Genomic DNA, 25861 nt, shown 5'->3' with positions numbered 1-25861 from the left:
TAGCCTATTCTAATTGTTGTATCTGTGAAAAACATGCACACTTATTTATCTGTTATGTATAAACTTGAAATATAAAGACTGCATTTAATTTCCCCCACAAGAGAAAGAAGCTCAGAGAATGTAGTATCTCTGGCTGAAGCCCCTTACAGTTATTTTCTCTCCTGTATCTTTGAACAAAGAGAAGATAAAAAGCAGAGCCACAAAAGCATAAATTTTTCCTGTGAAACTGAAAAAAGAAGGAAACAGCTACCACAAGGACGCTGACTCAAGTACAAAAAAACACATCTATATCCATCCCCAGTTAATTATATTCTAGCCAAGTTCTCTTTGTAGGGAAAATCTAACTTATATTTATGAAAACAACTTCCCACATCTCAGTAAAGAGCACCATGACAGCATCATCTTTCTTAGCCTGCAAATTGCCAGTTCTGCCTCAATTCCTTTCATACAGGCATTCATCAGAGCAAGGAAAATTACTAAAACATTTCACATATATAATGAGTATCCAGACCCCAGAGAATGGACTGACAGAGATCAGGCTGATGTTTGTGTTACAGTGCTCCTGAGAAAAGCAGAGAAGAGCAGTAGAGGCAGACTGCATGATTATTCAAAGGAACAGAAGTGCCCATCAGTTATGGGAAGAGGGAGCTGACACAATTCTTTGGCAAACAGGGAAGTAAGAACAACTGAAAGTAGCTGTCCTCCACCCTGCCTGAAAGCCCCAACATATCTGAAAAGGACAAGTGGACTTCTCACACTTGACTCTTCACGAACACCTCATGGGCAAAAAAGAAAAAGGTCCAAATAACTCCAACCTTCGTATCCACTCCTTGTTATTCAGTTGTGCCACCAACAGAAGTTACCCAGATAAAGACATTAAGTGGGACACAAAAAACAACTGTGTTCAGTGATAAGAGTGTTGAAGGGTAATAATTCTCAGAGTTGTTCAGAGAACTGAAAGACATTTTCTTCCCTTCAATACTCAACTGAGTCTTCAGGTGGCCTGAAAAATACTTCAAAATGTTTCAATACAAGTTGAGGGCTTTTAATGGAAAAAGTCCGTATTTGCTAACCAGACTTTCTTCATATGCTGATACATAAACATATGGTTGTCAAGCTACATTTGCCCTGGCAAAGGCGACTTTCCAATTTCTAGAGCTGTATATATTTCAATTCTTGACCACAGTTTAACGTTAGTGTATTTTTTGTTACTTTTTAAAACACTGAAGTGATTAATGATAGTGAAAGAAACACACTGCACGTGTTTACTTTGATGTGTTTCACATGAACATATTAAAATATACACAGTAAATGTGAGCTTCAAAATTTAAAACAAAAAGCAAAACAAAAAACCCCAAAGGAACTTTCAGTGCTCACTTGTTCTGCTTTCTTCATGCATAGATTGATGAACACCGGGAATGAGTCCAACTGAGCCTGAAGTTGCATCTTGTCAGCAATTAAGTCGACAATCCTTCCTAATTTTTTGTTGTTTTTAATGACATTTGCATCTTTACTGGGTTGAGATGTTATCTTCCTAACCTGCTAGTAACACACTGAATTTATCCATCTCTGCTAAGTCTGCCCCTACTGGCCCTGCCAGGAGCTCTTCCCCACGTGGTGAAGAGCAGCACAGCTCTGTCCAAAGGGGTTCTTTGGTGCTCCTCAGGCTCCAAGGGGCTCAGCACAGCACAGAGGGCAGCAGGGATCAAACCCCAACAAACAGTCCGAGTTGCAGGCTTCTGTCCCAGTATCTCATGGCAATGGGATCAGAGCGTCTATCACACTCTCCATGGCTGCCACGGAAAATAGTTTGCCTGAAGGAACATGCACACACACAAGAAGAAGGGAAGGACCGGGCAAAGGCAAAAGCGGTTTCTTTGAGTTTCTTTAACATTCAATTTCCTCAAAATGTAGGCAGTATTCCACTCCATTTCCAGGGGCATCTGAAGTATATTTTTGTTATAGATTGGCTTACTATATGTCAAGTTGGCAGACAAAAAAAAGAGGCAATTGGGAGAATGCCTGCTTGGAAAACTGGATGCAGTATTAATATGGCCTTAAGGGCAAAGAAGGCCCTATTTATCTGAATTTAAATACCTCATGACTAGGAAAATGCTGAGCAAGGGATTTTTAATGTTAGGTGTCCAAACCTAACTTATTTGTGTTCTGGACTTTAGCCAGGAAAGGTAACTGGATTTCTTTAATGCCATTACATTTATCAGTCCTTCTATTTCAGCAAGGATCTCTTATAGCTAAGTAAACATGGACTTTTAAAAACAAGTACTGTAGTTATTTTCTACCAAAACTGAGAGTTAATCTGGGTTAGGAATTTTCTTTCAATTTTAAGGTTCACCTCCAGATAAGAAATCACCTTACAGAAAATAAACAGTAAAAAGTAACATACAGGAAGAGCTGTTTTGTTAAATTCTAAAGAAAAACATTGGATGATTGCCACTATGCTTATTATTTTCTTTTTGGTAGTTCCCATAGCTCAGCCTTGAGGAACTTTTTCCCCCAAGAATACTTGGGGAGAGATAGGTAAAAGCTTTTTGAACAGTACACTTTCTACCAACAATGGCCCACAGTCAGGTCAGCTTACAGGTAATGTGTCATTACCACATGACTTTCTCCTAGGACAACATACACTACAATGATGTAAAAACTGATAGAAGGGTATGGAGGGGCTCAATTAATCCTGTCTCAAGGAGGTATCTCAGCCAGCAAGTCACTCTTTAAACTGCCTGGGAAGACAGAAGGCAGAAACCAGGAGGCCACTGAAGAAAAGGAGAATATATTATGGTGTTTCATGGAGGTCAGACATACAATCAGGCAAATTCTATAAAATACATAAGCAAAACAAAGTGAAAATGAACCAAAGGATTTCTGACAATAATTTCTTCCACAATGGATAGATATGAGGTACTAATGAATCTGGTAATTAAAACAAAAACGCGTTACCTGGTACAGCAACATAAATAAATTGAAAAACAACGCAAAACTCCCACTAAGAGCTGTGAAACTGTTATGGATGATGCAAAGTCTATTCACCTTCTTTTTGTTAAAAAATGCTTATAGAATACTACATATAACAGACTAATATCAAGTTATATGGAGTTCCCATGCAAAATGCTGCCAGCCAAGCAAGCAAAAAGGCTGTAAATATCTGTCAAATGCGTAAGAGGAAAAAATCCTCTGAGAGCACAAATTTCCCAACCACCACCACCCTGCATAGAAAAAGGACTATTTAAGTCTGGAAATATAAAGTTAAGATTTCATTTAAAAACAGATATTAAACCATACGTCACCTATACAAGTCTTTTCCATTCCCTTCTTAACTTCTAACTGTGCATGAAAGGTGTGTCAGATGGAGACATTATGATGGAGCCCATTAAATAGACATTTTATGGAAGACTTTAAACTATGTAGCCTAAGGGTACAGATAGGTTAGATCTATTAAACATTTTATTTGTGTTCTTTTCAGAATCTCAGCCCTCAAGAAAGAGGCTTTAATTCACTGTTCATGTCTTTGTTGTGCAGCATGCCCTGAAAAAAGCCTAGTGAAAATAATTAATAAATCCAGTATTTGTATCACCCAAATTTTTGGTAACTTTTCTATGTTACAAGGTAATCAACTGCAAGCATAATAAATGAATTCAGGTATGCACAGACTGAGGATACAGTTTCATAAATGGCTTCAAATGACCAAAGATCACAGTCCAGAGAAAACTGCAGTCCTGGGGTCCCCAACCACGCTCCCTTCTTGTTTTGTACCTCTTCTGCTTTTTTCCACCAAAACTAGCAAGCTCATGATCCCACAGCAAGTCAGCTCAGTTCACTCATCCAGCTGAGAAGTAACCAATGAAGAATTAAGTAGCTTTCAATCCTATCAGTAAGCCCACTGGAACAAGAGACAGACAGAACCCACAGCAGGAGCAGATGGTATAGAATATATTCTACTCCATATGTGACACAGGTCTCTTAGAACAGTACACATGAGTTAATAAACTAGATCATACGTGAATTTACAGAGTTGAGAAAGCAGGAGATGACCCACAGGTCGACATTGTTGCTTCCTCAGCTCATTTCCCCTCTGCAAACAGCCAATATTTTGCAGGTGCTTACATGGAAGGTATGGGTTTGTACCTGCCCAAACTTGATTTTTGGAAATAATCTTAATTGTTAGTCAGTTATGTAAACTTGATGTTACCTCACCACCTTACTCCTTCTATGACTGTACATAGTACTTGCTTCTGTAAGGGGACTTCTGCCAGGCCTATTGTAAAAGACAGAATGATAATCAGTTTGGTAATGGCATTTATTATTTGGTGCCCTAAGGAAACAATGTTCAGTGTGACATAATTTAGAATATTCTACAATAAAAACACAGTATCTAAAAATGGCACGGTTTTCTATCTTGACCACAACTTCAGAAAGAAACTTGACAGTTTGAATGGTCTTTTCACCAAGACACAGCTAGGCAATACAGCTAAATTTTAAGACTTAAGCCTGAGAGCATCTTTTGGCTTCCCCTTATGCTGGCACAATTCACTTCTTAGCCAAAAAACCCCTATGTTCACGGACTCACTAGTAGCAACTGACGCTAATTCATCCATGACTGAAGTCAAGATACTTGGCAGAACATGCCAAGTTTCAGCTGAATAAAGAGGAGGTCAGTCTTGAGAAGTTCAAGAACTGGTTATCACTTGAAAGGATAAAAACTACAGTCTTCCCTTCTCAATATTTATAGGGTCAGCACTGGGCAGCTGTATTACTGGCTGAATCAGCCCTATTCCCATATGCAGAGAGGCCTAAGTTGGCATAGGTTGGTCTCTTCCAAGCCAGATGGCAGAAGGCAGAAGTGGGAGATGGTGTTACACATTAAAACATCTCTTTTCAGTTATTTTATTTGCTATGCTTCCTTCTGGCTCCTTAGCTTGCCAGTTATATCTGCTTTATTCACAGCAGAGCTCATATGCCTTTTAGGAGATGACATGTAAGAAAGAGTGCAAATTACCTGCAGGCAAAAGGCTTTGTTCAGGAGATGCAAATGCCAGTTTAGGGGGAGGTTTAGTAAAATATGTGCACAGAGTGCTAATTTCTAAAATAAGCATATTCACATTCACCTTATTAAAAAGGTATATAAACATGTACAATTATTTTATATAGGTTTTCTGATGTTTTGACTCAGGTATTAAAAAAATACATATTTGTTTATTGCAAACATTATTTCCAAGTTCTTTACCTAGATTATTCTGGAAATTATTAATGTTCAATTATTCTGCTTAATTTCGATACTCATTACAATTTTTCATTCAAGCACTCTAACAGCCCAGCAGTGCAATCTATTTCGTAGCAGATAAACTAAATTTTTTTAAAAACACTAAGTGAAAGCCTGTATCAAAGTGCAAGGATGGAAAAAAAATTAATGCAAAACCAGTCTACTTCTGTTTTTAAAGCAAACCACTTTCACAAATGAAGTATTCCACAGCTTCTTTTGCTACGACACCTTCTCTCACTAAGACCCAAAATTTTCAAGTCAAATACTTCCTCGGTTACTGCATGAAGACAAAAGCTCCTTAGTCTCAACTGAAAGGATGGAGGATTAATTTAATATGTGCTGATGCCCCATAGTTTGGCATCACAGTCCATTTATTTCTGCCTCCATTTGACTTTTGGCATATATGAGATTTCTTCAAACAATTTGCCAAGTATAATGTGAAACTGCTCCTTTTATTTTGAATAAGTAATTCCTAAAAATAATAGGATTGTTAAATTTCCCTCCCCCATTGAACCCTTCCAGTTCTATTCATACGGCAGTTCCCATAAAACAATAAAAGAGCTAATCAATTTACTGTTTAAGAAAACAGCAGACTGAAAAAATGTGCTCAGCTAAATTTGTCTAGCTCAGAAAAATAAAGGCTGACAGTAATTTTCAGCATGCAGCTAACCCCTACTTATTTTCCTAATACAGACAAAGACAGAACATATTAAATACATCAGTCTTAACTTTAGGTGTAGAGTGGAACATCACACTTTAAAAACTGCCTTCAATTCCTGACCTCTTTGCTAAAACCAGTGAAGGATATAAATAGTTTCAGTTCTGACATAACACCTGTCCTTGAGGAATACTGAAAAAGAGACTGTCCTTCACACCAATCCTGTTAAGCAGCTAGTGTGATTTTGGTAAGACTGGTTTGAAGCCATTGCGTAAGAATATTTATTTGTTCTACAGAGCTCAGATCACATCTATGTCAGACACAGTGACTTTACCGCAGTATTTGAGTTTTCCAAAGCTCTGCCTTTAGATGTAGATAGCCCTAAAATTAAAAATCTTTAGATTTAGATAGCCCTAAAATACTGCTGGGTCTCAGCAATATTTCTCAGTCTGGAACACAACTTCTAGCTCTTATGATTTTCAGAGAACACATAAAAAATGGTAGTTCCACAGTCCCAGCTCAAAAGGCAGGTAGAAATTTCCTACATTCACATTAAAAAGTAGCAGTATTTTTTTTACAGTACATGGATACTCAGTAAATACAGACAGAATTTGCTCTGTTAAAGCACATCATTAGTAACTTTGTAGCTGTGAGAGAGCCAAGGTTTAATCCCCAAGAGCTACTATTTTTCTCTTGTACCTGTTCAGTAGCTAGACCAGCAACAGAAAGACAGTACAGGCATTTCTACATTCTCACGGGTAAAGAGTTTGCATACAAGTGTAAGGATTACCCAACCCCCACTAGAAATGCAGGAAAGCACTATCTGGAAACTCAGCCATCCACCAGCAAAGCCCGTGTGGTCCTTCAGGACTTGTTAGCACTTTGGTGTCTCTGTACCATGATTCCTCCAGAACTCCAGATTCAGGAGGTCTTCTTAACCATCGACGTCAACTACTCTGCACAGAGCAAGCTCACATCCAGATTTCCAGCCAAGCTAATAAAATCCCCTGGAACATGGAGCACAGCACAGAAACACCCAAGTGGGTCTACAGAGCCAGCTTGGTCCATCAGGACTCATTAGTTCAGACACTGTCTGAAAGCAGCTGCACTGCAAAGCTGGTTCTGGAAACAGCAGAGATGTGTTAACATGGCATAGCACTTGAACTAATAAACTGCTAGTTCTGAGCCGAGCCTGCCCCAGGCTAAATCTGGAGCCTGTATATCCACTGCACAGTTAATCTGCAACTGCAGAAAGAGCCCAAAGAGCTGACTCTATTTCAAGGCCAGCATGCACAGCTCTACCACTACCAACACAACCAAGTTCTCTGTCCTTTCACCTTTCTCCACAACAACCAATCCTTCCATCTACCCTCTTCCTGTTTGTTCACTGTTTTCTCTCCTGGCCACCCACCTCCATTTCTCAACCTTTCACTACACATCCCCAATAAGGCTGCACAATGTACATCGGCAGCTTCCAGCCTTTCTGGAGTGATTAATATGGTTGCCACCCTCTTCTCACCCTGTCTGAGCAGCACTTCTGGCTTCCCTCTTTGTCCTGTCCTTGGTGGTTCAATCTCTAACCAAGGAACCATTGCATTCACAAAAATAAAACAAAAATATGATTGTATTTGCATGTCAAATTGTCCCGTCTTCGTGGAAAAAAGCAAGTATCAGTAGAAACATCAGCACAAGACCTCTCACCAGGCCAAGGGCAAGCTACCAGCTCTAAAGGTAAAATTTGCAATCTCACCCAGAAGAGCAGACTTGCTTAGCAGTCATATCAGATATGGCTGAGGCACTCCTCTTCCCTTCCTACTTGGACTCCCCTTTGTGCCATGCTCCTGTGCCAAACAGCCCAAGTGTCTTGGTGTGGCAGAAGAGCTGATGAGGACAAAGACTGGGACAGTCAACCCTGCTTCCCCTCCCCACCTTCACCCACCTCTACAAACCATGCAAAGTAACTGCTGAGCGTATGGTTTGTAGCTCTGTCCTGTGATGTGCAGGCATGAGAGGACCATGAATTACCAAACTTTTAAAGTACTGGAAATATGACTGAATTAATCATAATTATTTTGCTACAGAAAGTAATAGTCTGTCTCTCTAAAAACAGTTCACACCATTGGTAAAAAACTCACTCTGACTGCATTCCTCTAGCCAGAATCATGACTTCAACAAAGAACATGCTCAGTTCTACCTGACAGAAGAGATTCCTTGCTTCTGAGCTGTTTCCAGAACACTGAAACCAATATAAAAACTACGAAATCAAAAATAAAACTGAAATTTGTCCTGTCAGTCATCACACATGCTCTGAATGGCAGAGCAGCAATTCATTGTCCATGCAATAGAACAGTATATAAATGTGTACTTAAACAAGGAAATCAGTAGTAATTTCGTAACCTTCAATATTAAAGCAGACAAGCTTTTTTTAGTAGACTCAGGAACAAATGGCATTGAACTCGCACCCAGAAACAGATCCTGCAGTTATCTGTACCAGCTGGTTTTATGTATGTATGTATCATAATGCCATACAGGTATTATGAAGATAGAGATTGTCATATGAACAGAATTTTACCATCAAAGGACATTTTTGTTCTAAATCCAACTGCAACCATCTTCATTCCTGAAAGTAATCCTACTACACATTCTGCTAAACAGCCAATGAAAAATTTCTGAGATTCATTCAACAGAGCAGTTATGAAATGCAAAATTCTGAAAAGTAACATACTAAGTAACATGTTAATTTAAAAAAGCTTTTCTGAAAATAATGTTAAAATAAAACTAAAATCATGAAATGTTTTGTTTGGCTGGCTCTAATCAGCTGTGGAGTTCTGAATTTATCAGCCACAGACGTTTTTTAAAAATCACTATGTGCTTTGAAGTTCAACTAAGGCTTAATAAACTTTCTTACAGGTCTGGAGTACTATATAAATTTTGTCAGAGCTATGCTGGCATAACTGGTAATACAAACTGTCTGGCTTCATGAAAGTTACAAGCTCTGGCTCCAATCCTGCAAACACTTACTGAAGAATTCAACTTACTGCACAGAACTGACTACTCATGCATAAGCTAAGCATATTTGTAAATATTTGCACAGTATGGACATCTGTTGGCATAGCCAGTCATCTGATACAAGATTCAGCTTTAAATCCTAGTCTTCATAGAGTCAATATCAAAAAAAGGAATTCCTTGCTTTATAAATTCCTTTCTTAGGCATCAAGCATGTCAGATACCAAAGGGTGGAACCAAAAAGTTAAAACTAGAGGAAGAGAGGAATCAGTGAAATCATAACAGCTTTTTCTGTTTCCCATGTAACTAGAGAAGCCTGGTTTCTTATGGGCACATGTCTCAAGATAGAGTTCTTGCCTTATTTTCAACCTTTGCTGAACAAAGCTCTTTCTATACCTTTCCTTCAGTGATGCCATTTACAGCATTTCTCACACCACACCCAAAGTTCACTAAATTACTCCAGAGAACGCATCCTCTTTATCAGGTTTGGTTATTAACACTCACCAGTTATGGACGAGTTAGGAAATAACCACAGCACAAAGCTGGCCAACAGATAATCATGAAGGTTGCATTTCCTTAAAAACCAAATTAGAAAAAGACAGCTCTGTCTCCTTCCTCTTAATGTCTTGGCATTTGAACATATCCCGTTTCACTCACATCCTGTTTTCACTCTTTAACAGCTAAACATTTTGTGATCTGTTTGTTTAAACCTGTTACTAGACAGAAATACATGTAAGGAGCAAAGGCATCCTTCCACTGATTCAGAGCGGCATGGGAGAGAGGAAGCCTCCACAACACAGCGGATATCGCACCTGCAGAGCTGCCATGTGGAGCTCTGCTGCGGCACATTCGGGAGCTCAGATCTCACTCTGGCTTAGGACTGGAGTCTGAGAGCTGTGGCTTAGGGCACTGAACCCTTTCCTTCAAAAACTGCAGGAAGGGAATGAAGGCATGGAGGCAAGGCGGGCCGCCAGCTCCGGGGAGAAGATAGCGAGACCCCATCAGGGACATGGGCGGCAGAAGCCCTTGGCAAAACCCTAATGACAGAAACGGGGTCCCTGGAGAGGGGAGGGCGGGAACCGTGCGGGGCCTCGAGTAGAGGCCGTGCCTCAAAGCGGCCTTAGCACAGCCGGGCGGGGCCCGGCCGCCCGCCGCAGCCCCGGCACCTGCCCAGGCCCCGGGACGATCGCCCGCCTCCGGCCCGAGCCGGCGGCGGGGCGGAGAGCTCGGCGCTGCGGCAGAGCCGCCCCGCGGAGCGACCCCGCCGGGTTACCTGGGGCAATGAGCACCCACTGCGCGGGCTGCGCGCCCGCGGGACGCCGCTCCGCGCCCGGCCCGCTCCGTGCGCCCGGCCCGCTCCGTGCGCCCGGCCCGCTCCGTGCGCCCCGCATGCTCCCAGCGCCCCGCGGTCCCGCGATCCCGCCGCTCCCGCCGCCGCCGCAACATGGCGGGCGGGGCGGGCCGCGGCCGTGAGTCGGGCTGTGCCGCCGCTCCGCCTCTTCCCCTTTCCCTTCCCGGCACCCGCGGGGAGCGGGGACACGGCGGCGGCGGCGGCGGGAGGGAGTGCCGGCGGCGCAGCTCCTCCTCTCCCCCGCCCCGCGGGACTCCGGCGGGCGGGATGTCCCGTCCGCAGCGGGGAGGGAGCCCCCGAGGTTCCTAAAGGCTCGTGGTCCAAAGGAGCGACAGAAGTCACACGGTCCGCAAACAGTCGGAAAGTTTTATTATAGTGAATTGCACGCTTGGCGCGGAAGCTGTTTTGTTAGTCGCTGACCTACTGTGTAAGAGCACGGGAGTGGGTTTTGGATATAGGGGTAGGTTGAAAAGAAGAGAGAAAGGAAGAGATGAGTTAAAGAGGGGCAGAGAGAAAGAGAGAGAGGAAAAGAGATCACCAGTCCTGATTCCAGCATTGATCTAGCTCACGGTCCTAGGGGTCTCTGCCCAGGCTTGGGAGGGGTACCTGTTTATGGACAGGCTTTCTCCACCCTGAAGACACGCCTCTCACTTTCCGTGTAATTTAGTTAGCAAGTGCAGTCTGATCATTCTGGAAATGGGTCAGAGGGCTTTGAAGGGCTTTGGTGGTCTTGATCCCCCTCTACAGTCCATGCTTGTCTCCTAGCTTTATCATTCCCGTGCTTAAACTGTACTGTGTTATGCTCATCTCTAGGAACTGGAACAAGGGTGTTTCTCCAAGAAAAGTGCTGCCCAACCTCTGTATGTTCCCGTTCTCCAGTCACATCTTGTTCTATCTCATGACATGTCAGTACTGTAGTAGTTAGTTCTTTCTAACTGTGGCAGGGGTTGACACAAACGGTGCAGACTGAAAGAAATTCCATTTAAACATAAAAAAATGTGTCTTTAGTGGAGCAAGTTGTCATGAATGACTGTAGCATGTCTATCAGGGGTGTATCAAAAACCAGGCTGAGTGTTGCTCTGAGCAGCCACTGTAGCTATAGCCCTGAGAAGGGTGCTGGACTAGACCCTCTCCAGAGGTGCCTGCCAGCCTTGGCCACTCAATGGAACCTCAGTCCTACAAGGCTGGTTGAGGGCAGAGCCACAGTTCTCTCATAGCTGCCATCCTACCAGCTGTGTGGGTCATGTGTACAACATAGGTAAATAGCTTCTTTACCTCCAGATCGCACTGAGAAGCCATAGCCACAACACAAAATGCACATTTTCTTGCACTTGTACATATATGTACATAAACTTGGCTTTACCCGCACAAGACCGGATTGATGGCCACCTTCCCAGAGATTTAGGAATAAATATTATGTTATCAAAAGTATTAAAGTATACATTTCAATTGTAAATCTCAGAGATATGAAAAAAATATTAAAAACATACTAACATCTATTCCCCAAAATAGAGCAGAACTAACCAAGGCCAGCATATGCAAAACAGCTGAGTTGATGTAAGGCTAAAAAAATAATTTCCTGAAGTTTGAGCATATACCTTCATCACTGAGATTACATTAATCTAAATTTGTTTTATTTTAATTTTTGTGACTTCTTTTCATCTGATTGAAGTAAGGCAAGATTTAAGTGCCAAAGACCGCACTGCACCATGTGTTTTGAAGTCCCCAGAGAAATCACTTGCTCTCAGAGTGATTGCAATTTGCCGTGGCGTATGCCTGGATTGCAACGCTCACTGATGGGTCTTGTAAAACTCTCCTCACTACTTGAGTTAGCAAAGAGAGAAAGAAGCTCACCAGTTCCACTGTAATCTGTACAAAACTGCTGGAAGAGCAGAACAGAGCCGATCGCTGTGTTTGAAACCTTCCTAGAAAGAAAGCCTTCCATGTGGAAAAAATGGTTCTCCATAACATTTGGCTTCTAGTCCTGAAAATGGCAACTCATAGCATGTTGTACACCACTGAGTTTTATAAAGCTCTGGAAAAGCCAGGAATCCAAGTCTGCCAGCCTCCAGATGCAACATGTGTCAGGATCAAGTCTAGAAGCATAAGCTGCAGTTGTTCCAGACCTCCTATTTCCTTCCTGACTGTAGTATGTGATGGAAATGTAGCAAACGTTGCTGTATGTTTACAAAACTGACTTATTAAGCTCACATTTTTCAAAGCACCAATCTATCCTTATTTAGGCACCTGGTAAGCAAACTAATTTTCAGAGTTGCTGAGTACTCCTACCATCAAATGAGCTGAATGGACATTTCAGCCATTCATTTCTTTTGATTTATGAGCAACTCCCACAATCTCTAGATGTATATTGGCCCTGGACCTATAATGTCCTTTTCCAGGAACCTTCAGATAGAAATGTTTTTCTCAGATACTTTGAAATGCCCCAAATGGAAATTCTCAAATAGGCCTGGATAAGGCTCTAGAATGACATCAGTTTTGGAATACAAATAATGCAGTAATTTATATGTATTAAATATTTAAAACTTCCTGTTGTTACTCATCCACACTTGATATATACTGTTCCCCTTTATAAACAAAGGATATACTATATCATTATAAGCAAAAGATAAACTAATTAGGGATTTCTGTCAAGAGTTGATGATACTCTTACTTGCTTAAGAATTAAATACTTTACATTCAGGCTTGCCAACACTTTTAAACTGTAGTGGTGTCTCCCTGAAAGAAAATGCTGATGTTTAAAATATTAGACTGATCTGATCTGCTGTGGTGATATCATTTTAAATAGTCAAATCTTAATTTCATGCACGTGGGTATTCTCATTTGGGTCCATATGACTCATTAAATCCAGAAAGTTAAATACATCCAATATGGGGCTAACCCTAACCCTAATCTGAGGACAATTGTTTTCCACATTTCAGAGCCATTTGATTTGCATTCAGACTTCACCTATGTGCTGTCTGTTCATTCATTTCTGCTAGGCCTGCTTCTTATAATGCAAACGTCTGTGCAAATGAAAGCATCCCTTTTTCCAAACAAAAATTACTTTTGGTGCCAAAGAAATGCTACCTCTTGTCCACCTGCAGCTGCAGAATTTACTCCTTCCTTCTACCCTACACTAGTTGTAAGTGAAGGCAGTTTTAAGTTTTGCTCAGAGCAAGAAAAAAAGACTGTCTAGAAAGAAGTGTGATTAATTGTTAAGAAGAGGTTGTTGTGTAAAAGACAAAATTATTTCCACATAATTATGTTTCATTTTACACTGTTTCAACAAATATGGGCCAAGTTTAACTAGCTTATGCTTCAGTGGTTCAAGCATTTACATGCATGGCTTAAAATCCATTGCTCTGCACATTTGAGGGTCACCTGTATGTAGGTATGCAAAGGTTACATTGAATGCCAGTAAAAGGCCTAGTGATACATGTAACTAGAGGATGTACCATGATAATTATGATCAATTTTAAGTTATCTTTTTTAAAATACTGCTGCAAGTTAATCACAGGCCAAATTATCACTTTGTTTGGTTTTGTTCAAAACAAAGCATATGTGGCGTTAAAACAAATTGAAATATGGAGGCCAGACACAGAGATGGCATTGACCTGAAAGGACACATACTAACATTGCAAACCTGTAAAATATCATTTGAATTTCTAACTGAAATTTCAAGTCAATTTGTCAGACTGAAAAATAATTATTTTAAATTGTTTTTCATGACAGCATTTGTCTAAGCAAGTGTTTCTCTTATTGAAAATAGTCCATTTTAAGGAAATTAACAGTATTCATTTAAAAGCATTCAAGCAATGGTGAAAAATATTCTAACCAGCTCTGAACAGAAATCACTGTCCTTTGCACTGAACAAGGTTGCATCACCTTGTGCACCTATAGGTAAAAATTATAGTTTTTGGCCTTAATAGAAATACCTACTGAGTTCCAGGGTTTGCGAGTATGTCAGGTCAAATAGCAGCAAGAGACAGAAAAGGAAGAAAGCTGAATTAGATGGGAAAATGGCACACCCACAGAAACCATGGGATTCATATCTCCTACCTTTATACTGTAAATGTGTAGTTTCAATCTGATTATATAGTGTCTTTTTTTACTAAATGGAGAGAAACAGACTAGCATCCATCTGGACTATTTCATTAGTTTATGTCAGAGTTAACCCACCTATCTAGAGATAGGTATCAAAACTGGCGAAACCTCAGATGAAAGGTAAGAACTTTCTTCCACGATATTTTTTTTTGTCTGTACTGGGAGAGACCCCTGTTTACATACAGTTGTGATCATTGTTGTCATTCTCCCTTTCCCCCTGTTTTTGGTGCATCCATCGCACCCTAAGAATGTATGAGGACCTTATTGTGGGGTTAGCACAAACATATATTTATTGACACAAGTATGCTAGATAAGAAATGTTATCGTTCCTCTGTTCAATCAGCCAGAAAATCCACTTATTGGAGGTGTGTTGCTATAGCAAGCAGACCTTAGTCTGTTTATAGAAGCTGCTCAGAATGATGTATACTGTTTAGAGAAAAAAGTTGAATGAGTATACAGATTGTGAGCTGGCTTGAAATGAACAGTAGCAGCACTTGTTTAAAGTGCTTGATACATTTATCCACAGCAGTAAGTTACTGCAAAATATCCTCATTATGATTCAGACACTGATAAAAAACCCAAAACAGACACACACACACACACACACACACACACACAAAAGCCCAAACCAAAAACAAACCCCCCTGCCCCAAAGCCAACCAACAGCAAACAAAACAAAACAAACAAACAAAAAAACCCCACACCAAATAAAACCCCAAAACCCAACCAAAAATAAAAAAAGCCTACAAAGCCCCTGAAATATGGGGTTTTTTAAAAGTGAAACATATGAGACTTTACTAATATTTTCAGATTAAAAGTTATTGCATCAAAAGCATTGTAGCAGCCATATTAACCCTGCTTTCCTTTACTGTGTATTTGAACAAATTTCTCAGCCCCATTAGGACACTCTCAGAAATCAAATGTTCACTTGAAAAACAGAGCATGAGTAAAAGCTATGAAACAAAATGTCCAGGTTGGTAAGAAAGAAGCTAACACTTGAGATTGAATGTTACAGTGAAACTTTTAAGTGCTGTGTGATGGCATTATTATTGCTATTTTTGCTGGTATTATTATTAGCCAAAAGTACTTTGTTGATGTTATTATTATGAGCCAAAAGTACTTTGATAGTCTGGAAGCTGCAATTTTCCTTCCAGAGTATCAATGATTAAAAATGTAATATCTGTAAGATAAAAAAAATGTTAACAATACCTTTCTACCACAGTTTATATACATGGATACATACACTGTACATATATCTGTGTATACACCTGGCCATCCACTTCTGCTCTAGCAGGCACTGTCTCCCATAGGTCTTTTGTCATAACCTCTAGCTGCATGTCCACATGTCAGATACCTTAGTGTATCTCAGATGACATTAGTGACCTTTCTAGGGAAGAAGAGGATTGTGAGATAAAGAAACACAAATTCTAAATGCCTTAGAAATGAGTGTTTCAATGTTCAAATGCTGTAAAGCAGTGGGATATCAATATCATAGCCAAGATTTCTCTCTCTTAATTATTGCTTCTTGTTGTCATGCTTTCGGCTGGGATGGAGTTAATTTTCTTCTGAGTAGCTGGTGCAGTGATGTGTTTTGAAGTTGGTAGGAGAATATATCTCAATGTTGACAACAACTGACGTTTTAGTTGTTGCTAAGTAGTGCTTACTCTGAATCAAGGGTTTTTCAGTTTCCCATACTCTGCCAGCCAGCAGGTGGACAAGAAACTGGCCAGAGGAGTATTCCATACTGCAGAGTACATGGCCAGTATTTAAACTGTGGGAATTTGACCAGAAGAAGCAGATCACTGCTTGGGGACCGGCTGGGCATCAGTCAGTGTGTGGTGAGCAAATGTATTGAGCATTGCTTGTTTTTTGGGGGTTTTATTTATTTCCCTTCCTTTTTCATTATGAATATTGTTGTTATTAATATAATTAATATAATTAGAATTATTAATATATTTTATTTTGTTTGAATTGTTAAACTGTTCCTACCTCAGCCCACGAGGCTGAAGATTTTCTGATTCTCCTCCTGATCAGGAAGGGTGAGAATGAGTGAGCAGTTGCAATGGTGCTCAGCAGCCAGCTGGGGTTAAACCACCACACATGTAGGTGTGAATATTCCTGAAGGCTTCCCAGCTTTGAATAATAGCATTTGCAAAATGGCTAACATGTGCATGGATTATGTGATGTCTAACAAGAACTTGAGCTTATGCCACAGTTAAAAGGAAAATTCAATCACCTAAAAAACTCAAATTCATTAGAAAATGAGCTTGATCCAGAACATTGTTTTGTTGTTGTTATTCTAAAACCCAAATATTTATAAGGGTTTATCTCCCTATACCCATCTTTGGTCATGCACAGAAATCCCTCCATGGGGCCAGAGGTGTGGGCTGTGTAGTGGTTGTGTGAGAACCGAGCTTTGCCTACAAGTGAAAGCAGAGTGAGCTGTAAGCAGAAGGCACAGGTAGTGGGTTTAGAAAGAACACATCTATAGCAGTTTGAGACACCCGAGTTTTAAATCCAAGAAGCCTCATTGATGCAGAATACAAACACTGCCCTCACAGATGAAGAAACATGTTTAAGACAAGTTATTGGTTCTGGCAAGTTAATAGAAGTTATTGTATCTGGCCACTGTTGGAGTGGCCAATTCCCACAGAACACAGATGTCTTCTCCTGCTTCTTTCATAATTCCTGGTTGTGGCTTCTTTACTGTAACTGTGACTGTTACTAATATCAGGAGAAGTAAAATAAACAGGCTTAGAACATGGCCTCAAACACTGTCCAGAAAGCATCTGTATTTTCTAATTGATAGCAACTCCAGGCTTGATCCTGTGCCATGTAGTAAACTTCCCAGACATTGCACCAGCACAATGCCAGGGACAACAAGACTTTGCCCAATTAGTAGTGTGAGCAGTGTGAGTTGGATTTGCACGGCAAGGTTTTGATAGTAGGAGGGCCTAGAGGATCTGCTAGAAGCTTTCCCCATGTCTGAGAGACCCAATGCCAGCCATCTGCAGGACAGACTCTCCACTGGCCAGGGCTGAGCTCAGCAATGACAGTGATAGTGCCTCTGGGATAGCAGAGTTAAGAAGGGGAAAATCCCTGCACCATTGCAGACAGAAAGAGGAGTGAGACTACGCAAGAGCAACAGTTCTGCAGACACCAAGGTCAGTGCAGAAGGAGGGGCAGGAGGTGCTCCAGGCATCAGAGTTGAGATTCCCCTGCAGCTGCAGACCATGGGGAGGCAGCTGTGCCCCTGCAGCCCATGGATGTCCACAGCGGAGCAGAGATCCACCTGCAGAATATGTAAGACCCCACCCAGAGCAGGTGGATACCCCAAAGGAGGCTGTCACCCTATGGGAAGCTTGTGCTGGAGGAGGTTCTTGGCAGGACTTGTGCCTCCGTGGGGACTCACACTGGAGCAGCCTCTTCCTGAAGGACTGCACCCCATGGAAAGTGCCCACACAGGAACAATTTGTGAAGAACTGCAGCCTGTGGGAAGGATTCATGTAGGAGAAGCTTGTGAAGGACTGTTTCTTGTGGGAGGGACACTATGCTAGAGCTGGGAAAGAGTGAGTCATCCTGCTGAGAATGTGTGATGACAATGTGTGATGAACTGACCACAGCTCTCATTCACCATCCCCCTGCGCCACTGGCAGGGCAGAAGTAGAAAAATTATGAGTGAAGCTGTGCCCTGCCTGAAGGAAGGGAGGGTGGGGAGAGTTTTAGGATTTGGGTTTATTTCTTATTACGCTGCTCTGTTTTGATTTGCAATAAATTAATTTCCCCAAGTTGAATCTGTTTTGCCCATGACAGTAATTGTTGAGTGATTTTTCCCTGCCCATATCTCTATTCACAAGCTTTTCCTTATATTTTCTTCCCCCTATCCAGTTGATAAGGAGAGTGACAAAGAGGCTTTGGTGGACATCTGGCACTCAAGGTCAACCCACTGCACAGGGCCACCCTGTGTTGGGGAAAGAGTATCAGCATCATGCTTCTTCCCTTGGGTCCATGGAAGGCACTCTGGGTTGGTTTATTTACTAGTTTAGACACAGCCATGCTTCACTACAGCTCATAACATGCCCAGTGAGAATTTTTTCCAAATTGGATGGCTGCAAGCAGGCACAACAGGTCAGTAGTCAAATAAATCTTGCAAGGCTCACCTATTTCTAGGACTTGTGGATGAAGATTTCATAGGCATGGATAGTTCATGCACTGTGAGCTTGACATTTTTGTAAGTGTAAGACTGCACACGAAGAAAACTTACTGCAGATCTGCATCTTTGTGAAATAGACTATGTAACAACTGCAGGTGTGTGCAGGTACTGGTGCGCACACAGTGTCCATTTATCCAGAACTACCAGCCCAGACAAAGTGATTGCCATGGCTCCAAACGGACAGCCCAGCATGCAGGAATCCTTGACCATGTTTTCTTCTGACAGTAGAAATTTTCAGGAAGCAAAGAAGGTCTTTTCTATGGAAATGTGAAGATATACCTAAGAATTTAGGCTTTCCAGTTGTTTCTGAGTTAATGGTTTCAGCTCCTATACCTTATAAAACTTCTCACTTCATAGCAGTTTTTCATTTATCTTTTTAAAGTCTCCTGAATTCATGTGCAAAATAAATCTTACTAGAAATTAGGTATTTGGTGAATTCTTAGCTTGCTGCATGTGTTAATCATATTGAAACTAGCTATACTCTCAGGTTACTTTTAATTCAGACTGAAAATCAGTATTCTCAGTTGAATTATGTATTGTCTTATGAAGTGTTGTGTCTTCACTAATGCAATTAACTCTTATTTTGTGAGCACTGCAAAAAGATTATATTGTTAATATATATAAAATTTTATTTCAGCCAAGTATGTTCTCAAGGGAAATTCTAGGAGGAAAAGAGTCCTTGTTACTTGGAACATCATTAATAGTATTTTGTGACCTTCAAGGCAGATAATTAGAAGAATAACTTGTTAAGGTTTACGTACCATCCATAGCTTTATTGAAACAAAGTACCTGTGTGAGATGCTGTTTCAAAGATTCTATACAGATCAAGAATTGTTGTCTTTGACATAACCCTTATCAAGAACATCATACCAGAAATAAAGAATTGGCAATAAAACATCTCCTGTACTGGATTTGGGAAGTAACCAAACTGATTACAAAGAAAGATTGTAAATTGATTTAAAATGTGAAAGGGTTGTATTAAACTTAAAGACTGCTGTACTTGTTCCATATCTTTAGAAGTGACTGGCTGAAGACTGACTCGCCCATAGTCTGAAACAGACCTTTTATCATCTGTCTGCTGGATGGAACAATACAGGCATCTTTCATTTATTTAGAATATGGCCAGGGGCCAAAGAAAGATTAAAAATGTAAGCAAGAGTCAGTGCAATGGTTGTTCCTGTAAGAGTTAGGCTTTTGGACTGCAATATCAGCAAATCCGCCCACAAAAGATATATTCCTACAACAGAGGATTTTCATTTGATGTCCTGAAAAAGCAATTGGTATGGTAAGGACAGGCTTACCCATTACTCCAACAGTTGAATTTGGAATGCATTTGGCATTTACAAGAGTAAACAAAAGCAACTGACACACTTGAATTAGTTGTTTTGTGCTCAGCAGAACTAATGAATGCAAACAAATTCTAAAAGGAACAAATTGTTCCTTATGGAATTCTGTCTTTGTTCTTCAGCCTCCCTCATCATAACCCCAGCTCCCCTGCCCAGGTCCTCTGCATTTTAGAGGCAGCTGAGACTCATCATATGCTGCAGCTTACTCAGAGCTGGGGTGTGCTGTTGGCTCCCAGGCCCTGCCATAGCTGAGCTCATTGTGTCTCTGTCTCAGTGAAGACAAGTTGTCTGAGGACCTCTGTCCTCCAGAAAAACTTAATTGTTTCATAGATGCCTGAGAGGGGCTCGAGCTTGCTTAACTGAGGGACCTAACTTGAGCTTAAATTCAAGAAAGCCAGAGAGCCAGACTTATTTCAGTGTTTCTGCCCTACCAAAGCAATAGTAGATCATTGCTGCCTTCCTGAGACTAGGCATGTAATTTTTTGCAGACAAGGTCTGCCTTCAGAGAGATCCAAAGGTATTCACCTGTCTGCACTGACTGTAGAGGGAAACTTTATTCTAGGAGAGCTTATTCTTCAGTTTTCTGAAATGTTTGGTCAAGTTGAGAACCTAGGGTAAGACTCCAGTTTGAGCCTTGTTCTCTCAAATTTGGTTGAAAATGGCCATGGATGTCAGGAGGACAGACAGATTGCCCCATTGTGAGAATTATCGGAAACTATGCTAAGAGTAATAGCAATTAGGAGGCACATGTATTTGATATAGTGGTTTATATGCTTTAATATTGCTCTAGATACTGTAGAAATAGATTAAATTTCCATTTTGTTTCATTAAAATTTTCTTTGAATAGTTGAATGCAAGTTCAAATTTGTGTCTATCTGGAATAATTTAATTCAAAAATACAGAAGAGTTCAGTCCAAAATTTCATTTCAGGTAAGGCAACTGATTCTGCTACATACATTGGTACTGAATTGAACAGAAGATGAAAACTTCTTGAGCACAAATTTCTGTAGAAATGCCATGCATCCCCAGTTGAACTCAGCTTCTCTAATATATCTGTGTCTTCTGAAAGTACCCAGACGAGTGGCTGATGTGATTCCTTAATCTTTCTCCAAAATATATTTTTAATTTTTCCTTGACACTCAGGTGGAACAGAGATCTACTATTTTATGATTTAATTCTCTTTGTCTGTTTTGGAACATGTACAGCTCATTACACAAAAAGAGCAGGAGAACTGCTGGTTCAAAGGGATAGTAACAGAATTTTAAATAAGTCCATTTGAATAAGAGAAGAAACCAGCAGAGCCTGTAGTCAAAAATTTGGACTGATTTCAGATCTGACTGAAAATCTGGCTTAAATCTTTTGCACATTTGGATAACAAAAACCACACTATAAAATGAAGGTTTGTGCCTTCTCATCCTCTTGGAGTGAAGCCAGAGTGAGGGGATACTCTGATGGCAGTTCCACTGTGCCAGCTCAACTACAAGTGTGACTAGAAGTGGATGATGTCTCACAGGAAACCTGTTTCCAGCTCAGCTGCACAACAGACAAACTGAGCTGTTCAGGAGTAAGCATACCTAGTTTTCTTCAGTGAATGCTTGAAGACTTTCCTATAAGACCTTGATATTCACAGTATGGAATACCTATTTGTCCATCTTTTTTTTGGTTGGTTGGTTGGTTTTTTTAATATTAAGTGCCAGTTTGGCCAAAGTATGCATTCATGAAAAGAGCTAACAAATCTCTGATCACCTGGGCTGGCTTTGTTTCATAGACAGCTCCCACAGGAGTGCTGTCCCCTCTTCTGTGAGCAGTGACATTGGCACAAAGAAGAGCAGTTCTTGCCACCAAAAACCAACCTTCCTTAAGAGGGCAAACGGGTGAGTTCCTTCACTTGCAGCCAGGCTTTGTTTCTTTTCTTTTCCACCATTCAAATACTCTCTAAGCCTTCTATGGTCTGGCTCTAGACCCATCTGCAGTCACATTTTTCTTCACAGTTGAAATAAAATTTTACAAGTCAGTTTTGCTTAAGCAGCAGAATGCTTGGGGAACCATCTTGGACTCAGGGAGAGGTATTTCCAATGAGGTATTAAAAATACTAAAGTGCTAAAACTATTAATAATTTGAATATTTCTGAAAAAGAAGAAAGCCTAAGAAATATAGAAAAACCAGCTGGGTTTATTTATGCAATATAGAATTTGTGAATTACATAGAACACATCTAGGACACTATCAGTCCTTGGGGAGGCTATCTTAGCTCTGCCTCGCAGGATTTCCACATTTAATGCACTTAGGAGTAGAGAGGTAAACCAAAGCTAACACCTTTTTTTTTGTTAAACTAAGATTTCTATGCTCAACTCTAAAGTGATTTAATGAGGAAATTCTGAGGGACAAAAAGCAGAAAAAGGAAAGAGCAATTGTAAATAAACTCACAAGAAATAAGGAGGATTTTGGCAAAGGAGGATAAAAAGATAGAAACAAAGAAGTGAAATATGTCTAGTGGGAGAGAAGGAAGGAGTAACTGCAGGGGTCACCAGAAATTTCCTACCCATGGGACAATATTAGCAACTCAGACAGAAGTAGCTGTGAGCTGCAGAGCCACCCAGATTTTTGAGAGACCCTAGGCCTGTCTTGACATAAACTAGACACATCTTCCAAATGCCAAGCAAGACAGGGTTAGAGATGAAGAAAACTTTTTACCTTAAAAAAAAAAAAATCTTTGCCTTAAATAAAAACTTTCAAAGGGCTGGCCCCTTCTCCTCTGCTACATGAGAAATAGAAAACTTTAGCAGTCAATGGCTGTTGGGCTCTATTGTCAAGGACTTGGTTATAATACAGCTTGGAAAGCCACAGTGGAAAAGACCAATGGGGTATACAAATGGAATGACCTTCTTTTGTTGCATTTTGCTTTTCGGTTTTTATTAAAAAAAACTCTTTAGCTGAAGTCTCTACCTAGGCTTTTTTTTTTGTAACCGAGATATAAAACAGTTTGGCTCCATCTTAACTGGCCAGCCAAACTTACAAGGTCAGGCCATAAACAAATTTAACAACTGTTGTTAATTAAATAGTTATTGTAGTATAGATGGGGTCAAACAAAGGGTATGTGTGGGAGGGGAGGGAAAGAGAGGGCCTAAGTGGCAAAAGGTGGGGGAATCTTGGCTCCTGACTTAGAAGGCGTGAACAAGCAAGAACTCTGTGGAAAAGACCTCTGGGACATAACAATAACAGTTAGCATTTCAGATTTTGGTGCAAATATTAAGAAATTAATAGCAAAAACCCTCAACTCATGTTCTCTCATTTGCACTTTCCTATTATGTGAAACCATCCTGGTAAGACTTGGCTTTCCTCCAGCAGAAATCCTGTATCTGCCTCTATCAGTGGTATCACTTCAATGACATATTAATGCCTCCCCATGCCAGGATGTTGTCCAAGTTCCAGCTGTTTGAAGGAGTTGTTACAGAGTGGGAATTCCAGTTGGAGATTTATAGAACAGCAACAGGGAAAAAAAAAAAGGAGGATTACATTTAATTTTAATACTCAGAAATGTGCTTTTCTTGTCATGAAAGTGGAACCCTGCCTGCGTGTCTGCAGCCTGCCCTGCATACTGATTTTATGTGTGCCTAGCTAAAACCAGTGCCTGTGATATGATCTGATTGTGATTCTACAGAGAAAGGTAGGAGGAGCAAAATTTATGTTTCAGGTCTGTAAGGCATTTTAAAGTTAATCGGGTCCTTTGGGTCTGATATAATTTGTGTAAGATTGCTGTTGATGATTAGAATAGCTATTTAAGATTTTTGTTAATAGTCTGTTACATGGACCCAGTGGAAAGATTCCAATAGCAGTCTGTTAGTTTTTCCCTGTCACATTCAGGTTACAGACCCTTCACAGATGTTGTAAATAGACATCAATACTAAAAGGGAATATTACACAAATTAAAATCATAAGTGTGCTCAAACTGCCAACATAGACATTTTGTTAAAAACATCTGTCACATAAAAGCAAACATTTAAGGCCATTATATTTATAACAATTGTTTTCATTTTTAATATGTACTACATATTTTTCTTTTCTTCTGTTATTATTGATTTGAATTTTTTTTCTTAGACTTTAATACTTATTTTTTTCCAACATTACTTATGTTCTTGACCATATAAATAATAATGTGGACTTTTAATGAAAATAAATAAATCTCAGTGGTTGGAAATCTAGTGGATACTTTCACAATGAATGAGTCAACAGAGAATCCAACACCATGTTCTCCAAAAAATATAGTTACCAAATGTTACAAACACAGGTATTAAGCTGGATGTCTGTTCAATTAGATCCAGTTATTTCATTCTGTTCTGAAATTAATTTCTTAGGTGAAAAGGATAAATGACATATAAATGTCCTATTCTGTGCCTTTTTGTTGCATTGCTGCTGATGCAGCTGTTCTGACTGCACAAGTACTCACCATAACACCATGCAATAGAGCCCCCCAAAGCTGGACAGCCCTGAGGGGCTTTCTAACTAACTACTGCACTGATATTATCTACCCTTCCTTCTCCCTTTCCCATATAGTTTCTGGGTAAATCTATGGAATCTCTAAACCCAAGCTGCTCTAGGTTTGTCTCACCAGTGCTTTTGTTTCTGCTACAAAATAGAAGAGGGTTAGAAGCAATCAGTGCCCCCTTTTACCCTGCTTACAGCTCCTCTCTTTCTTACGTTTGCTTTGTGGAGAACTATTTGGAGCTAAGGAAGAAAAGAAGCTAACAGTAAAGAAGTGGGGACACCTGGACCTTGTGCTCAAGTTCAGCCTTAGCTCCTTCCATTTGTAGCAGCACACCTTCACACCTCCTAACAGCTCAAACTTGTCAAAAGATCATATAAATACAATGAATTGTCACAATCAGGAAGAATTTGCTGCTCATGGAACAAGAGTCTTGGTCTAGTTAAAATCAATACTTGCTATTTTCTCGATTATCTGTGTTCTGAAAACCTCTTACATATATGATCAGCTTTAAGTTCATACTCAGCTTTTCCTTAAGTTGGTGAGATATTTCTCCATGTAAAGCCTCCATATAATTAGATCCAGTTGAAGAATACTTGCAGTATCTTGAGACACTGTTATTTGCATGGCACAGAAGGTGTGCTGGACCCTTTACAAATGTAGAGATACAGCCCTTTGCCAGGGGACTTGTTGAACCAATTCAGACTCAAAAAAAAAAGTCATTAAAAATGTAAATACTTCAGGTTCCACACAAGAACAGAACAGATCTTGTGAAGAGATTATGAAGGTGCTCTGTTGTGTAGGAATGAGTAAGCCAGGCCTGTAGCATCATAGAAATGTCAGATGGAAGAGATGCCTAGAGATTTCCTGGTCATGCAGTGTAACGTCCCTCCCAAAGCAAGATTGCCACTAGTGCTAGAGCAGCCCTTAGTCTGAAAGAACATTGTGATTTTTTTTCATTGCTGTGCATCATAGTGTATAATTATCGTTTGAAAGTGTCACGTACAGCTTCTTCAGAATTATCCTGCATGTCAGGATCAGGACCAGGTCACTCAATAAAGGCATGATATATTAAAAAGTGCAATTATTATAGTAACAAAAAAGGCAAAACCAGAAGTCACTGGGCTTCATTGAATTGTTGAAACATAGTCAAGAGTCAGATAGTAAAGGGCATCTTTGTAGCATCCTGCTGCTGCAGGGTTCTGGTTTGCCACGTGTCCTATCCTAACTCTCTGTCACATCTGCCAGCCTGTATAGATGCCTCTTTATGGAACCAGGTAGTCTCAACTAGACACATATTTTTAGGAACCCCCAATAACAGTGGTAAATACATTTCACCTGACTGCAATGGGAGTTTACACAATATGCCCTCAGATAAATACCTGCATAGACACACCTTTAGGATCCAGATCTTAGCTGGAGT

At 40.4% G+C, this 25861-nt stretch overlaps 1 protein-coding gene and 1 long non-coding RNA gene across 6 annotated transcripts in view; one reads left to right on the top strand and one right to left on the bottom strand.

Annotated features, from left to right (window-relative positions):
* Positions 1-10395, bottom strand: part of RNASEH2B (ribonuclease H2 subunit B) — a 39697-nt gene extending 29302 nt beyond the window's left edge. The window contains exon 1 of one of the 4 annotated variants that reach the window (XM_021526626.3): positions 10216-10395. In XM_021526626.3, coding sequence (XP_021382301.3) covers positions 10216-10333 — 118 coding nt within the window. In that variant the 5' untranslated portion in view covers positions 10334-10395. The other 3 variants (XM_085578143.1, XM_085578144.1, XM_085578145.1) reach the window with 3 other exon arrangements.
* Positions 10396-10451: 56 nt separating this feature from the next.
* LOC144245912 (uncharacterized) overlaps positions 10452-25861 on the top strand; it is a 50682-nt gene continuing 35272 nt past the window's right edge. The window contains exon 1 of one of the 2 annotated variants that reach the window (XR_013339491.2): positions 10452-16235. This is a non-coding gene — a long non-coding RNA (uncharacterized LOC144245912). The remainder of the gene's footprint in view (positions 16236-25861) is intronic. The other variant, XR_014954898.1, reaches the window with a different exon arrangement.

Source organism: Lonchura striata, chromosome 1 (genome assembly GCF_050655825.1).
Source record: "Lonchura striata isolate lonStrDom1 chromosome 1, ASM5065582v1, whole genome shotgun sequence".
NCBI classification, from domain to species: domain Eukaryota; kingdom Metazoa; phylum Chordata; class Aves; order Passeriformes; family Estrildidae; genus Lonchura; species Lonchura striata.
Note: the sequence above shows the minus strand (reverse complement) of the source record. Positions and strands in the feature narration are given on the sequence as shown.